The sequence below is a fragment of the Zootoca vivipara genome, chromosome 11, assembly GCF_965207765.1.
Source record: "Zootoca vivipara chromosome 11, rZooViv2.hap1.1, whole genome shotgun sequence".
NCBI lineage: Eukaryota > Metazoa > Chordata > Lepidosauria > Squamata > Lacertidae > Zootoca > Zootoca vivipara.
The window spans coordinates 16414740-16432951 of NC_142594.1; the positions used below are offsets into that span (position 1 = coordinate 16414740).

Sequence of the window (18212 nt, forward strand, 5' to 3'; positions counted from 1 at the left end):
CACCGCACTAATCTAATTTGGAGGTTGCCAAGCTATGGGTGACTGTGGCCAGGCTATCTCTACCTAGGTGGCGTTGCAGCTGGTATACTTCCTTAACCGGGTAAAAGGTGAGGCATGCCATGAAGTCTCCAATGGCAGAGTTGGAGCAATCAGCATTTCAGACTGCAGGCCTGATCCTTAAGACCAGTGGTGTTCCAAATGTTGTTGGACTCTGGTGCCCATAAGTGCCAGCCAGCATGGCCAATGGTCAGGAATGGTGGGGATGTGCAGTCCTGCAACATCTGGTGGGCCACAGGTTAGGCACCACCCCTACTTTAAAGGGAGTGCAATCCCATTCAGAGCAGGCTGAACACCAACTTCCAAAACATACGAACTACCCGTCAATACTGTCTTTTCAGGACTGAGCTTCAGCTTAGCAACCTTCACCCAGTCCATTAATCATTCCAAACATCAATTTAGCCCTCGTACCTTGTTCCACAGGAAGGTAAGTTGGAAGGTGGTGGTCCCTGTTTGAGAGGCAGGGCCTCCCAGGGTGGGAGGCTGGGGGAAGAAACAGGCTCCCAGGTGGGAGCTGCGAGGATCTACCTTTCTGTGTATGGATAAAGGATATGATATAATTGTGATGAAGGGCCTTTAATTCTTTTTTTGTTTCCTCTTTTCTTTATCTACTTTGACCTTTATTGTATTTTATGTTGAAAACTTTCTAAAAAAAAAGTTAACTAAAGAAGAAGAAAGGGTTTAGCAGTTGTACCTGAAAAAAAGGTTGCATATTAGGGGACTTTAGCTCTTCTCCTTGACAAAGAAAAACCTGCAAACAGCATTCTGATAAAACAGGCCAGAAGTTGATGGGAGGCAGAGATTGCTACATATGAGTGGCTTATTAGAACCGTGAAACTCTCATTCTATTAACCACTATGCAGCTTGGTACAATCCTATGCACAGTTTCCTGGGAGTAAGCCCCGCTGAATTCAGGGAAATTTCCCAGCAACTGAAACATACGCAGGATTGGTTCCTTTAGTAGTTCCTTTAGCTGCTTTTATGTAGTTTGGGTTCTAAAAATAGCCCAGAAAATTGTATACATTTGTGTTTTCCATAAGTTTCAAATGTTGAGGTTGTACTACCTTAGATTCGCATCAATTCAAATTAAGAGAGAGAGTAAGGATGACAACACCAGGGGAAAATTTCAAAGCTTTAACTTCTCACTATTCTATCATCACCTTGAAGTCAATTTTCACCTTTTTCACTGGCTGAATCTGTTATCTTACATTTTGCTTTGGGGCTCATGTGTTCTTGCAATATAGCAGTACTGGATTATGAGAATACTGACAAGCATGTTTGCTAAAAAGGAAAAAAAAAGTCACAATGCTTATATTCTTGTAGTTTGGGGATCAGGTTCTGTAAAATTTTGGGGAAATATAAAAGTAAAAACATGAACAGAGGGAGAGCGCAACTACATATGCTGACTAATTCAGATACAAAACAATATAATCAGTAGAGAAGGGGGAGAGTTGTTGTTTCTGCAAGTAGTTTCATCTGACCTGTTTTATCTACAGTCATCTCAGAATAGCCAGCTTAACTGCTGAGAGATGGCAGATCAGACATCCCCTGGGAATTATAGGAGCTTCAGAGAAAATATTGTTGCACAGAAACTACATTTTACAGCCATGCATTCTCTTCTTGCCTTTTGCCAAATTTTTTTAAAACACCCACCCACCCCAAACAAATCCACTCTGAGCCATGCATGTAGAAGGCCAAGTTTAACCACCTTACTTACATAGCATCCTATCATATGCCCTAGAGTGGCACACTATACTTAACCTCTGACTTCTTTTCGAACTGATCAATTGTGGGCTGAACTGGAAACGCATGTCCAGATTTGTCACAGGCTGGTAAAAGCTTGAGAAGCAAAAGTAGCTTTCCCCAACATATTCTAATGCTAATCAATACAGCGAGCCTGAGCACCCTAAAACAAACTCCAGCAGGGGAAGGGGAAATGACACATTGAGCAATGAGAGCTCCCTACCAGGACTTGTTTCCTAAGAATGTATGCCAAGGACTGCAGCATTAAAGTCATAAAACCAAGCAAATTACAGGGAATTTCAGACTGAGTGTTTTGGCTTGCAAAGTACAAGTTCTTCAACTTTCTTAAATGCAAAGCGTCTTTCTCTCTGTATGATAAGTACACCACCGTCACCACTTTCATTGTAACCTCAAGCAAAGATAGATATACATGACAGCGAAGGTAAAGTGGCAATGGCAGTCACTTAAAGAGTTTAACATTGCCAAAGCCAAGCACAACATTTTCAGCACATATTGCTGCTGGAAAGAATAGTCCCAGGAGGAAGATCTCCAGCAACCATGTATCAGTCATACACTTATTAGCACATCACCAACCACAGGTGAGAATGTGCCTTGACAGAACCGGGCATGTAGAACTCCTCAAAAATAAAAAAGTGTTTTTCTAGCAAAGGTGAAAACATGAGAGAGAAGGTTTGCACCCCCCGGTATGACACTGTTGTAGTAGGGGGGGGGGAGAAACAAAACAAATAAACATGAGAGCTAAGCGATGAACATAAAACATGTAGCTGGATTCTGGATGGGAAGAATAGAAAGGAGTGCAGCTAGTGCTGCTGAACCCGGTCTATGCTTTTTTATTATTATTTATTATATTGGTATACTGCCTTATACCCGTAGATCTCAGGGTGGTTCACAACTAGAGTGTTGGTGTAAGGAGTCAGAAGCAGGCCTCGGACTTACATACTGTATTGACGCCCCTCTTCTGTGGTCGTTTCCCCACCCCATGTTAAACATGGTTAAAACTTGGGCACTAATCTTAGCCACAGTTAATGCTAGCCTGGGTTTGCTATTAGCCAGTGTCTTGAAACCAGTTTCAAATACTATAGTATTAACCATATTTAAGTTTGGTGTCAACTGCCTTGATTGTTTTAAAGCCAACAAATCAAGCTTTAGACAAGAGTGGGTACAATACATTTTGATCCGTATTCTCTAAGATATAAACAAGATGATTCCTCATGTCAGTAAAAATAATCCGAGACAGAACTGAAATACAAAGGGAGTCAAAAGCAGGGCCGGCTCTAGGTAGAGTCCCGGTGGTGCGGTGTGCCAGGGCGCCGAGCTGGTAGGTGTAGCGCTGCACGACAAAGCCGCGCGGAAACCATGCTGCACCCTGCGAGGGCGGGGGCGCCGGAGCGATCTTCGCCCCTCAGCGCCAGGGCGCCCGACCTGCTCAAGACTTCCCTGGTCAAAAGACACAGAAAAGTTGGCAAATGTGAGGCATATTGTATAGGCATCTAAGAGCTGCTAATAAATTTTGGAGATTCAAGAGTGAAGAAAAACTGATGACCAATTGTGAGGTCTGCTACTCAGCCATTATCCTGGGATATATTACTTCCATAGAAAGCAAACCCATAGGAGTTTGTTTGTCAGTCCCATAAAAGATAAAGGTACCCCTGACCATTAGGTCCAGCCGCGAACGACTCTGGGGTTGTGGCGCTCATCTCGCTCTATAGGCCAAGGCAGCTGGCGTTTGTCGTTTCTGGCAAACCAGAGCAGCATACGGAAACGCCGTTTACCTTCCCACCGGACCGGTACCTATTTATCTACTTGCACTTGACGTGCTTTCGAACTGCTAGGTGGGCAGGAGCTGGGACCGAACAACGGGAGCTCACCTTGTCACGGGGATTCAGCACCACCCGTGTCCCTTGTGAGTCCCATAGATGTAGGCTAATCATCTCAATTTTTAACAGGCCAATTTGAGAGTAAAGCTAGAGGCAACTTTTTTGTGTGAATGCAAATCATGTGTCAGTTTTTTTAAAAGGTAAATAGAAGCTGGGGTGAGGTACAGTAGGCGAGACCTCTGCATGAGGAGTTTAACTTCCACCCAAACCCAAACCCCATGGTCAAGATTAAAATTGCCTTCCTGAAGCTATTTACATAGGAACAAATGGTGCAATTGGTTTATATAGCAAAACCATCAAGTTATGAAACTATAGGAAAGGTTAAGATTATGGTGTTATGCAAGTTAAAGATTATCTACACCAGTTGCAAATGAATGAGAAAATTTAAACAAACAACACAAAAAACAGCCCTATCCTGAAAACTTGTTACAGGATAACTTATAAATGCCATAAACAAACCTACAGGCAAAAGACAGACAAACTGGCTCTACTGAAATGCAACTTCCTATGTTCCCAGGTGTTTTTGCCTACATGCTAACTTTGTACAAACTATAACTAGCAGTAATGGTATCATAGAAGCAAGAATTGTAGTCAAAAGCCACTACTAAAGCACAAATAACATGTCCCTATGAATCCTAAGAAATAAGTTGAAAAGGATCAAGCTAGTCCTGAAATACAATGACAAGTTCACTGTACCCTTTTAGCACCAACACAATCTAGATTAGAACACCTGAGAATTGGTATAGCGTAGCTGGGCTATACAAATCAGGAAGTCTCTGGTTCAAATCTTACCTTTGCCACGAACTCACTAGGTAAGCAGCTTTCTCTAGCCTCAGTCCCACTATCTGCATTACAAAAGATAATACTACTAAGCGTACCTTAGTATGTATTATATTTATTTTAATGCTACACTACAATTACATTCCCAAGGTGGTTTTGAAAAAGATTAAGTCAGTTAAAATATAAATACTAGTGTGTGAGAGAGGCCAAAACCCATAAAATAGTGAAAACAGTATAAAACAGATAGCAGGATTAAAATAGTTACAGGTAGGTAGCCGTGTTGGTCTGAGTCGAAACAAAATAAAAAAATTCCTTCAGTAGCACCTTAAAGACCAACTAAGTTTTTATTTTGGTATGAGCTTTCGTGTGCATATCTCATGAAGTGTGCATGCACACGAAAGCTCATACCAAAATAAAACGTTGGTCTTTAAGGTGCTATGAAAGGATTAAAATAGTATCTAAAAAGCTTGGGGAAACAAAAAGGTCTGTGTCCGTCATCAGAAGAACAAGTTAGGAGACAGAAAAATCTTTCTGTGGAGCGTAATCCACAACCAATATACCACTAACCAAGAAGGCCCTTACTAGTAAAGCATGTTGAATTTTTCAACTTTCAAACTCCAAAAATGAGGAGGGCTTAAAAGTTGTAACATGACTTGGGAATTCAAAAGATGTTTTGTTTAAATTAATATAATTTAGCTTTGCTTGGTAAGTAATATGTGTGTAAAACTGCATAGAAATAATTAAAAATGACTGACAAATGATTGCAGTTATATTATATATTATTTATTATTATTATTTATTGCTATTATGTAGCATTGCCTGACATTTTCAGAAGGTAAAACTGAGTTCTTTGGTTTTCCAAAAGCAGTTTATGTGCTTCTTCACCAAACGTAGATTTACCAAGCTAAATGCTGTTCTGTCACAATAATAATAATAATAGCAGATTTGAATCCCCCCACTTAACCCCCCCATACTTTTAAGACCCTTCACTGAAGAAGTTTGCAAAAATTAAGTTTTGACCCCTGAAATGACACACTGCACTACCAGGCTATTTTGTAGAGGTAATGTTGAGTGTTCTTCATTCATCTAAATTTAAAGTGGAACAACCTTCCGAGGCATTCATCACATAACTGTAGAGTTGGGAGGGATTCCCGGGGGGGGGGGAATCTAGTCTAACCCCCCTGCAGTGCAGGAATCTCAACAATCATCTTCTAAGTCAGGCAAGTCAAGCAACTACACCCATTTCATTACTGTAATGAAGGGAACTAAGAGCACGCGAAGGCTGGGAGCCCTTGAGTCGGTAATAAACCCGTGAACACGTGAACTAAGGAGCAAGTTCACGGGTCTGGACTGGCTCAGCCTAACCCCCTTGCACGTGTCCCGGGCACGTCAAGAGGAGGGGGTAGCAACCGCCCCTACCTGCTGCACCAGGGGCAGACTCCATGTACCAGCTTCCTTGCTTTAGGGGCAGGGAGGGAAGCACCTCAGTAGCTACAGAAGTCGCGGCGGCAGCAACAACATGGTCACAGTCCCTCAACCTTGGGTTTGTGTTTTAAAGCCACCCACTCTCTCGGCGCATGCGCCGGCTGCGGAATTCGAAGCTCCAGCGCGCGACCCGTCGGCCTAACGGCACTACGGCGCACGCGTCGAAGAGAAGGAGGGCGAGAGCAGGAAGCGGAAGAGAAGGAGGAGAACGAACTGCGTGGGGAGGCGCGTGCGCGTTGAAGGCTGGCAAAGGAAAAGGCGGGGTCTACCTATTGGGGCGTCTTCTAGACCGGCTTCTTAATGGGAGGAGCTTCGGAGGATAAAGCGATAGTGACATCATCGTGACAAGATTATCGCCTGCAGAGCATCTTAAACCCAGTTGGGAAGGGGGCTGTTGGGACTGTTCCCTGTGAGGCAAGGAAGGCAAAACAAACACCCATACTTTTATTACACACACAAGTCTTTTAATAAATACATCCATTAATAGAAGGGAGAGCAACTAATAATCAAAGAGATAGACCAATGTGAACGTTGAAAAGAGGCAGGCATTATAACCAAACCTATCAGCTCAACAATTACTAAAGTATTGACATGCTTTCATAACGTAACACCTTTCACAGACCCGAATATAATATAATATTATAGTTTGGGGGGGTCAGTCTGGTTGGGTTTCGCTGCTCTATTAGATTCTTAACAGCCATGAGTACTGTATCTGAGGATAGCCTCAATTATTTAGGGGGTTATTGAGAAGAACATGGCCCACTCTTGTATTATGACTTCATGTTTAAGGAGCAGTGCTGGGGCTTTGGCCCCATGAGATTTCTCTTTAGTTTATCCAGCAGTCTTTTTTTTTGATTGGGGTGGGGTAGGGCAGGTTTACCCCTGCATTGTTCACAAAAACTAGTTAGGTCATTGTGACCCCTGTGTCAAGAGTCCCTTCATTTTCACTTCTCTATTAAGGTACAGGAGTTAAAGAGTGTTAAGGCTGCAATCCTAAAAATATACAGTATGGTAAAAGGTAAAGGACCCCTGGATGGTTAAGTCCAGTCAAAGGCGACCATGGGGTGCGGAGCTCATTTTGCTTTTCAAGCCGAGGTAGCCGGCGTTTGTCCACAGACAGCTTTCCGGGTCATGTGGCCAGCATGACTCAACCGCTTCTGGCGCACGGAGGATTGTGACAAATGCCAGAGCGCACAGAAATGCTGTTTACCTTACCACCACAGTGGTACTTATTCATCTACTTGCACTGGTGTGCTTTCAAACTGCTGGGTTGTCAGAAACTGGGACAGAGCAACGGGAGCACACACTGCCACGCAGGTTCAAACTGCTGACCTTACGATTGGCAAGCGGTCCAAGAGGTTTGGACCACAGTGCCACCTGTGTCCCTTAAAAATCTATATACAGTACTTAAAGGTAAAGGTAAAGGGACCCCTGACCATTAGGTCCAGTCGTGACCGACTCTGGGGTTGCGCGCTCATCTCGCATTATTGGCCGAGGGAGCCGGCGTATAGCTTCCAGGTCATGTGGCCAGCATGACAAAGCCGCTTCTAGCAAACCAGAGTAGCACATGGAAACGCCGTTTACCTTCCCGCTTGTAGCGGTTCCTATTTATCTACTTGCATTTTGACGTGCTTTCGAACTGCTAGGTTGGCAGGAGCTGGGACCAAGCAACGGGAGCTCACCCCGTCACAGGGATTCGAACTGCCGACCTTCTGATCAGCAAGCCCTAGGCTCAGTGGTTTAACCACAGCGCCACCTGGGTCCCCATATACAGTACTTAGGAGGGAGCAAATTATATCGAACAGAGAGTAACTGTGCATGGGATTGCACTGTGAGAATTGTAGTACTGTAGTTTGTTAAATTGTGAAAAGATGGCTGAAGAGAGATCTTTCCCAAATTAGGTCTGCATTGGGCCAGAATGAGTTTCCTAGCACATGCACAAAGGTGCACACACATGTACAAAAAAAAAAGTTTTAGGAACCGCCTGAGATGTCTGAAAAGTGCAGTGCAATGACAAAGAATATATTTTCCATTGCACAAAATGTGGCTGAGCATAAATAGCTCCTGCTTGCAGTCATTTCTCTGTTTGTCTACCATTCATATTGTCATTTGATTAGTTAATCATCCATTTTCTAAAGTGTGAATGTGTTTTTACACTTCAAGCAAGACAGTGTTAACTATGAAACTATAGATAGCAATGGAGATTAATTATCTATTTCAGAAGTCTCCACACCTTTTGCTTCTGAGATAAAGGAGAACTTATAATCTGTTCAAAGGTTCAGTTATCAAAATAATAACAATAATAAAATATATTCAAACCACTCTGGACAGTTTGTTGAACTGTGTTTAAGGGTTGCCCCCCCAGGCTGTTTTTATGAAACACATTCTGTCCTAATGACATGTGAACAGGCTTTAAATACGCAGCAGAACTGAACTGTTTAATGGCATTAAAAAGCTGAGAGTCTTTGGAGAAGCAATAGCATTTTTCTGATATATTGATCACGATTTGATCATTATTTTCCCAACCACTCTTTGCTGGCCCCCGTCCTTCGTTAGTTCACCCATGTGGGCTCGTGTGGAGGCAACTGGCATTGACAGCATGCTCTAAGCAGGCAGGCATCCCCAAACTTCAGCCCTCCAGATGTTTTGGACTACAATTCCCATCTTCCCCGACCACTGGTCCTGTTAGCTAGGGATCATGGGAGTTGTAGGCCAAAACATCTGGAGGGCCACAGTTTGGGGATGCCTGCTAAGCAGCATGGGAAATCTGGGCCTACTTGCCGTGCAAATCCCCCACAATGCCCCTGTGATGGACTATGAGGGCTCACTGGTTCCTGTGCCTTCTCCATCGGCTTGCCTGGTGGCTGGGAAGGAACCCAGCTGCAGTGCCTTCGGCTGAAGGGAAGGGAGACAAAGAGGGTATATAAAATGTCCCAGGGAGCTGAATGAAGCCTGGTGGAGACATGGGGGGAAGAATGGGTGCCTAAATAAGGAGTCTCTACAGAGATTTGAGAAAAGTTCTTCTTGTTTCCCTGTGGGGTGTGTGTGTGTTCTTCAGGCTATTTCACAAGCCCCACTGAATGTGGTTAGAGTGGGGTGTCAACAGACTTTGCTCCTCCCCGTGGTTGTCTAGGAGGAGCCGTGGGTTCAATCCTGCCCAGGACATGGAGTCAGAGGATCTCTTTGAGGGAAAGCCTTCCCTGAGGCAGCTCTGGGAGGAACTGGCTGTTCCCAGTGTTTGGGACTTATTCCTGAGGAGCCGGGACTGAGAAAATGGAGACGCCGGATGCTCTGAAGGACGCACAACGCTTTGTAGAAGATGTCTGCTAAAGGGACTTGGGGCTGGGAAGAATTCGGGCCAGGGGTGAAAATGTAAAATATGAAGCAACATTTGTGGAAGAAAGCCTGATATGCAGCGGAGCTGAGGTGAGTCTGCGCCTATTGAAGTATAGAGCATGACCTCTTTGATGTGTCCTTTCCATAGGGGCAGTGCTTTTAAAAAAATGTTTAGGGGAACTCACATTTTCCTACTCATTGAAATACTGCCCCTCAATCAAACTTAGATTCCCAAATGTTTAGGGGGTATGTGTACCCCTGCATACCCCCCCAAAAAAGCACTGCATAGGGGTGTAGCACAGCCCCAGAGAGATAACATGCCAGGGGCATTGTGGGAGATTAAAATGGTGACTAGACCCAACCAGTTGGTTATTTTTGGAGACGTGGGGCAGAAAAATAAGAACGGGGAGGGGAGGGCTAGAACAGGCATCAGCAATGGAGAGGGTGCAGTTGCTTAATAATGTGGGTCAGGGATGGGGAGCCTGCCTTCAGATGCTGTCGGACCCACAACTCCCCAAACAACCCTGCCAATGCGCAGGGATGATGGAAGTGCTCCAGCCACAGGTTCCCCATCCCCGGTGCTGGGCTTAAGTTGTTTATGGATACCTGGATGAGTGTCTCCATTCCCACCATTCAGTCCAGACACTGAGGTCCAGCTCTGAGGGCCTTCTAGCAGTTCCTTCATTGTGAGAAACAAAGTTTCTTTTCTTTTTAAGTTTTTATTTATACTTTTCAAGTTTACACATTTCATTAGTTTTACAATCAATTTAACATTTCAGAGTTTGACTTCCTTCCTCCTCTTTCTTTGGTTCCTTAAATTTATTTTTTAATATCTTCTGCATACCCAAATTCATTTAATTTGCTCATCTACTTTAAACATATACTCTTATGAAACTGCAGGTTATTACAATAATCCTGCTAATGTTTTTATCTATTTGCAACTTATCTGTAAATATTCAATAAACCATTTCCATTCGTTTATAAAAAGTTTGTTATCTTGATTTCTTATTTTTCCGGTAAGTTTCGCCATTTCTGCATATTCCATAAGTTTTTGTATCCGTTCTTCTTTTGCTAGGACTTCTGCTTCTTTCTACTTTGGGGCAAGTAGCATTCTTGCTGCTGTAGTAGCATACATAAATAAATTTCTATACAGTTTAGGTAGCTCTGTCCCTCTAATTCCCAGGAGCAAAGTTTCAAGGAAGCAGGCAGAGAGCCTTTTCAGTAGTGGCGCCAGCCCTGTGGAATGCCCTCCCATCATACGTCAAAGAGTTAAACAATTATACAACTTTTCATAGACATCTGAAGGCAGCCCTGTTTCAGGAAGTTTTTAATGTTTGATGTTTTGTTTGGCCCTTTATAATTTATTGGAAGCTGGTCTGAGGGGCTGGGGTAACCCAGTCAGATGGGTGGGATATAAGATGATGTGGTGGTGGTTATTCAGGTTTAGCAAACACGTCTGTACACATGCTATCTGTTTTTAGCATTGTATCATGATAAGTACTTATTGGCATGGTGGAACCTTTAGCTGAAATTACCAGGAGCCAGGACCAACTTCAATGGTTCAATATCGGGCACCATTTACTCAGAATTACAGCATTTACTGATTATGGGTGTCTTCTGATAGTGTCTCCTCTAGGAATACTTTTGGAGCATACACAATAAAAGTGTATTATCGAAACTGGCTGCTCATGTAAATTTTTAAACACATTTGTGGGCAGGAGTTCCTGGGAATCTAACACCCTGTTTGGGATTCTAAGGCTTAGAGGCTTCATCAGCCAGGAAGCAAGTAAATAACTTAATTTGAAAAAAAGCCTTTCAACTTTGATTTAGGCTATTTTGGGGGGGGGGAATATCACTTCCATGTCTGCTAAACTTTCTCATACTGTACTAAGTTTTCTTTAACAAGGAAATATAACCCAGGAAATGAGAGTTGTTTTCTTACCAGTATGGTGGCATGGGTTTGCGAGTTTATAATATGCTCTGAATCAAGGATGGGGAACCTTTGGCTGGTGAGCCACATTTGACTCACCAGCCCCTCCCCTTCTGGTCTGTGAGGCAGTTTTTCTTAAACCATGCTCACATGACATCATATGTGACATCATCAGGGTAGGGGCACATACTAATGTGCCAAAAAAGGAATAATAACTTAAAGTGAGTTAATGAGCAGGGTAAGTATGCCTTGTTCCAGAAGCACCAAGCTCTGTTTAGGCAGTGGTTTCAAAGGAAATTGCTTGATTATATTCCTAAGCATGTGACAACCAGCTGGCTGTCAGGTGCTTGTGAAGCTCTGTACCATATGTTGCTGAACTACAGCTCCCATCATCCCCAGTAAGCATGGCCAATGACCAGGGATGATGGGAATTGTAGTTCAGCAACAACTGTTGGGCCAAAGGTTCCCCACACTTGCTCTAGCCAATGGGGTTTGACAGGTGGGTGGGACAAGCCATCTCTCAATCATCTGATGTCATAATAATGTCAGGTGGGCTATTGTGTCAACTTGTGAAAGTTGGCCTATGGAGTGAGAATCTGACCTACTGGTTGCCCACCTTTTTGTAAACTAAAGATTCCAATTACCGTCTTCAGTTGTTGCAGTCTCAGCATATGGCACCATGGAACTTTCAGCATATGGCACCATGAAGACCATATGCAGCCTGTTGATGCTTAGGAGAACCCTTTAATTTTTGTCAAATTCATAATAACCCTTAGTTCATGAGACCTAACTTTGAAAGCTGTTTTACATAACCACCATGTTACAACCTTGCTATTTTCACATCAGAAAAAAAGAATGTGAAAGTCAGGTCTTATCAGGTGATTCCTCTGTTACCCTCAGTGATGGCCTATCTTCCATCATGATTCCCCGATTCAATAAAACTCTTTCTCCTTAAATTATTCCCCAACCCTGACACACACAGAGTTTCAGACCCCATTATAAAAAAAGAGACGTGCAATGAACAATCCTGCTAATCCTGTTTTATTGCAAGGGAAATGCCCCTTCAGGAAACACCTCACATAGTCTTTTCATTTCTAAGTATGCTTGATCTCTCTCTGCTGACTCAGATTCACAAAGATGGAAAGTCTTTGGTATTTCATAGTCTGATAGTTGCTTCCACGCATAACAGAAAATACCTAAACAGAAGGTTGATTTTATTAGGGTGCCATTGTTGTTGTAGTGATGGGCCTGGTCTCTCCCAGATTCTTCTTCATCTTCAAACAATAGTTGGTAGTGAGGCTGGTTTAGAAAAAATGTGGTAGATTACAGGATTCCTTGGCAGTTTGAAGGCCGTGTTCAATCTTTTTTAGGCAGGCAGAAGATTGTAAATTCTCTCAGGCTGGTGTCCGTACTTTCCCTTTCTCTTTTCTGTTCTTAGCCTTAATAAGCCAGCCATAGAGAAGGGAAAGGATACTTTTTCTAACGAGTCTTGCTTACGGCAATTCGCCTGGTGTATTTTCTTGGCATGACTTGCCTCAAGGCAGTTTGCACATCGGAGGAAATTATGGAGGGGCGTCGCTCCTTTCTCCTTAGGCGTTCAGCTTCCCCGGACACTTTCCTGTAGATGCCGTCTACATAGGAGTGCAACATGCCCCAAGCATCTCTGGTCATTCGGAACTTGTTACGACAGATCGTCCTTGGCAACTTGGAGGCAGTTCTAATTCTTGGTTTCTGCCTTTTGTATCTTTTCACAGACCTTATAGTTCTCTTTCGGACTGTGTGCCTTCTCCTGGCCTTCCCCCTGTACCGTGGTCGTGGCCGTGGCCGTGGCCTCCTACGCATTTGTCTCCGTGAAGCCATTCTGTTTCATACACCAAGACTGCAAGACTGCTTGTCTGCCTGTCTAACTGCCTGCCTGCAAATGCTTGAACCTACATTGGAGGTAAACTCTTATATAAGGCTAGTTATTCAAATGAGCAGACACTTCTGTGCCCAGTGATTGGCTGACTGGAACAAAGACCGTGTGAACTACCTCATAATACCTGATTGTGACCCATGCTGAAATGAAAGAGATCATGGTTTAGTTTGACTATAGGACTGTGCCTGGGACTTGCCTCATGTCGTTGTATGCTCCAGTTCCCTGATCCATTCTTTGTGATAACAATAGTATCTCATGACATCAAAATTAGGCAAAATTCAGTTCTTCAGAAAACCAACATTGAAAATCATTGTCTGAATTAGGTTTCCAATTCCAGTTTGAAGGCAAACTATGGTTTGTGGCAGCTTCCCCGAAACTGTTGCTTTCTAGATGGTTTGGACTACAACTCCCATCAGCCCCAGTCAGCACAACTGGGCTAGCTGGTGCTGATGGGAGTTGTAGTCAAAAACAATCTGGAAGGCACCAGGTTAGGGAAGGTTGCTTTATGGCAACTGTGGTTTGCCCAATAGAGATGCCACATCAGGCTACAGTTTATCAGATACCGGCACAAGCTGCAGTTATCACAGATTAAGAAGTAAGGGAGAAAATTTTAGAACATGGGTGAAGGAATGAGTTCACAAGCGTAAGATTGCCAAGCTATGTTTTATGCTGATCATTATTTTAAAAGTAGTCTATCATGGTCTGGGGACCCAGGTGGCGCTGTGGTTAAACCACTGGGCCTAGGGCTTGCTGATCAGAAGGTTGGCGGTTCGAATCCCTGTGACGGGGTGAGCTCCCGTTGCTTGGTCCCAGCTCCTGCCAACCTAGCAGTTCGAAAGCACGTCAAAATGCAAGTAGATAAATAGGAACCGCTACAGCGGGAAGGTAAACGGCGTTTCCATGTGCTGCTCTGGTTTGCCAGAAGCGGCTTTGTCATGCTGGCCACATGACCTGGAAGCTATACGCCAGCTCCCTCGGCCAATAATGCGAGATGAGCGTGCAACCCCAGAGTCGGTCATGACTGGACCTAATGGTCAGGGGTCCCTTTACCTTTACCTATCATGGTCTAGACCAGGTGTTGGCAAGGTTATCCGGCCATGGGCCGGATCGTTCCCACAAACGTCCATGGCCCAGATGGGCGCAGCGCGACACCGGAAATGGCATCTGCGCATGTCCGCAGTGCCGGAAATCGCTTCTGCGTCTGCGCAGACACCGAAAACCGCTTCTACGCAGAACATGTGCAGACACCATTTCTGCACCGCTTGGCAAGTCCCCACGCTGCGCTGTGCCGGTTTAGCGCAGCATGCGGGGGACTCGCTGAGCGGGCAGCTCAGTTCACGGGGCGGAACAGCCTTCATGGGCCGGAGGTTGCCGACCTCTGGTCTAGACTCTGGAAGGAAAAGTATTGCCTCAGATGCTAACATCAGTATTACAGCACAGGCTGATTTAAATGATTTGTGGACCATATTCTTCTCTTGTTTCTTTTTCTGTTGCCATGGCATCTTACCTCACAGTATGGCTCTTGCATCACATTCTTTTCTAGTTACCTAAACACTGTCCTCGCTTAACCTTTTCATAAACCATGATAACAGGCAAAAGGCCATGTTTGTGAATCTTTTCTTTGACCAGGTCATAAACATTTATTAAAAACAAGATGCCAGGGTGGTTTACAATGCATTCAAACAATAAAACAGTAATGGTTGCATTCAGGGTATATGGATACTGAGGTCTATGGGTACTTGAGGAAAACATTTTAGCTATTTAGGGGTCTATAACAAAATTAAGAGAGGCCATAACTTGACATTGCTGTTGTAAAGAATGGGAAGAGAAAGGAAAGGTTTGCATTATTTCTAGACTTCTTTTCCATTCTTAAAAAAGAAAAGGAAATGGCATCAGTCCTGTTTAGAAATAATCTTTTACAGGTCACCTTTTTGAGTAATTGGTACTGAGGCTAAACCCTATCACTAGTCAAATCTATTTTTCTTGTGCATTCTGTCTACAGCACAAAGATGTAAATCTTTTTCAGCATCTTAATCTGTATTCAGATAAGAACCAAAAGACTGATTACAGTGCGATGAATCAATTCCCATGATGAGGCATAAGCTTGTGGATGCCTGAGTTTCATCATTGTCTGAAATGTAACATCAGATTATGGAGCAACGTCTAGATTTTAACCCATACATTTTAAAGTCAAGTAATTCCAATCCACTATAATAAAATTCACAAAGATCATCACTGCCACAAAACCTTTATTGTAAAAAAACAAGAAAAAAACACCCTGTTGCCTTAGAACAGCATATTTCATAGTACTTAATTCTGGGTAAAACAGGTGTGCTCATAGAAACACACACCTGCTTTGAAGCCAAGAAATGCACAAATTGATAATAAAGAAACCAAGTAATGAAAATAATTATTTAAAATATTTAAAACAGATAAGAAAAAGGGATTTGCACCAGAAATATCTAGCTTAGAAATGGATTTGGTCAACTCCAAAATGAAAACTCTTTCAAAGGTGTACCGACTCCTCCTTGACTGGGAAGTCGAGGAGGAGGAGGTGAAAGCCGCCATGATCAAATGGGCCCAGGATTTTGGGTATAATATAGAAATGAAAAAGTGGGGAAATTTATGGAAAGTAAATTGGAAATTTACAGCGTGTTATACTTTGAGGGAGAACTTTAAAAAAATGGAATACCGTTGGTATTTGATGCCATGGAAGCTTTCAAAAATGTACAAAAATGTATCTAGTACTTGTTGGAGATGTGGAGTAGAAACTGGTACTATGTTTCACATGTGGTGGCTATGTAAAAAACTTAAGAACTTTTGGGACGACATCTATAAAACTTTTAAAAATGTTAAGTGTTTCATTTTAAAAAATACCAGAAGCATTTCTACCCGGAATTATGGGATCAGACATTCCTAAGAATGTAAAAGAAGTTTTTTTATACACCATAGTCGCAGCGAGAATCTTAATAGCGACTAAATGGAAAAGTGATAAAATCCCTTCCAGGTCAGAATGATTACAAAAACTAGCCGAATATGCAGAGCTAGCCCAACTATCTGAAAAAATGAAAGATAAGTCAAGACAAGTATTTATCGCAAAATGGGAGATTTTCAAATCATATCTTAAGATCAATTGTGGTAGCATGAACTCAGTCGCAGCTTTCAAATAACTTCTGTAGTTGTACTAAATAAGAAACAAAGATATAAGAGAATAATACTTTAATATAAAATGAACAGATAGATTTATGCAATAAGTTTGTAAATATTAAAAGAAGCATGGAGAAGATGGGAAGTTAGATGTATCTTAAGAAGATTTACTGTCAAAAAAATAATTTTATTTTTTGTTTATTTTGTATTTGTTGTAACAAGTGTCATAGATGTATCGTTTTTTTCAGTTTTTGTTGGTGTTTACAACAAAGCATAAACAAAACAAAACAAAAACAAAAATGCACAAACTGAAGCTGAGGCACTCTGCACATGCTCTGATAATGCCTCCTCTTCAGCCAGTGTTCTCTGTTTCATAAAGATTTGTGGCTTCTGTCACTTCATTTTGCTATATTCATTCTCCATCTGCCAAACACTTCAGCATGTACTTGAATCCTTCTGCATTATTGCTAGTTGAGGCTTTGATTTATCCACAGAAACTCTGCAAGGTCAGTAACTTTTTATGCATTTCAATGCCTGGGGTGAATGGTGGGCAGGTTTTGAATTTTGAAGCTACTGAATGGGAATATGTTTCTTGCATAGCACTTTTCCTTTAACAATTGTAGGGATTAAGTATCCTTAGAATAATTCTTCTGCTTTAGGACACAATCCAGAATTGTGGTCTAGCTTCAGGTCATACGCTTCGTCTGGAATCTGGATAGTCACTTGAATTAATGCCCATCCCTCTCTGGCACTGTTCTGTTCTTTTACGATGAACACCTTGTGAGTCACCGGCAGGTAGAGGCTGGTTCAAAGGGCACTTTGCAAAACCACAGAGGAGATTTTGACAGGTGGGTGGCCTGCCCACCTGTCAGTCATGTGGTATCACAATGACATAATGTGATTGACCAGCAGATGGTCCCACTCACTTTCCAAATTTGAAGCCGAAACTTTCTCCACCCTGACTCAAATGATAATGTTACCTTGGAATCTAAAGTAATGCCAATCAAAGTTAAATTCTATTAGACCGGCATGGTGCATGTGATCTTCCTAGATGAGTTATTTTAACATCCCTTCTCTAATCTAAAGCACTAGTCCCGTTTTTTAAATCCATTGTATTTAGGTTGGTTTCTGTAAGAGCAACAATATATTAGTTTACCAGCCTCATACCGTATATGAAGATGTACCCTTTTTTCAAGGTCACCCAAAGAGAAATCAAAATGTTCTTCATTTGCAAAACATACTATAGGGCATACAACTGCAATCCTATGCACAGCTTCAGCCTTGAAAGTTCTACTGAAAGCAACAGCACTTACATGATGTCAACTCCTTGGTGTGTGTTGTTGTGTTGTCTGAACTTAGGTTCTATGTGATCAGCTTTCTCTACTCACTGTAGTGGGAAGTGCTTTGTCCTTTGAGACGTTTCCATGAGAGTTTGAATTAGTAGAACTGAGAGCAAAATTCACTCCACGAGTTTCTTCTTTACTGGCAGAATTTCATATTTGAGTCTTATTTACAAACATAATAGAGTGCTTTTATGATGCTTATGTAATCGGAATATGCTTTGAGTTGAGAATAGTTCTACCGGTAGCATAACAAATCTGGCTACTCTGTTCTGGTCTGGTGCAGTGTGGAATATGGGGTTGCTGAGATCAAAAAAGGGGAGGGGGGGAATCAAAATAACTAAGGCTCAAAACAGACTGGCAGGCGAGGCGGTGTAAAGAAAGTGGCTGGCTAATTGTATTCCCTCATGATCCCAATCCAAATGGACCAGACGACTTGAGTGCATAAAAGAGCACATGTGCCATGAGTTTGAAAATCTCTGGGAATACTAAGGGGCCTTGTGCCACCCCTGATGGAGCTGAAATTGTAGTGAACAGAATGCTGGAACCATGTTGTATTATCAAAGGACATGGAACCA

General features: G+C 42.7%; 1 protein-coding gene across 1 annotated transcript in view; it reads right to left on the reverse strand.

The window, feature by feature from the left end:
- Window positions 1-6050, reverse strand: part of CMC1 (C-X9-C motif containing 1) — a 46880-nt gene extending 40830 nt beyond the window's left edge. The window contains exon 1 of the mRNA XM_035128761.3: window positions 5898-6050. Coding sequence (XP_034984652.1) covers window positions 5898-5922 — 25 coding nt within the window. The 5' untranslated portion in view covers window positions 5923-6050. The remainder of the gene's footprint in view (window positions 1-5897) is intronic.
- Window positions 6051-18212: the final 12162 nt, after the last annotated feature.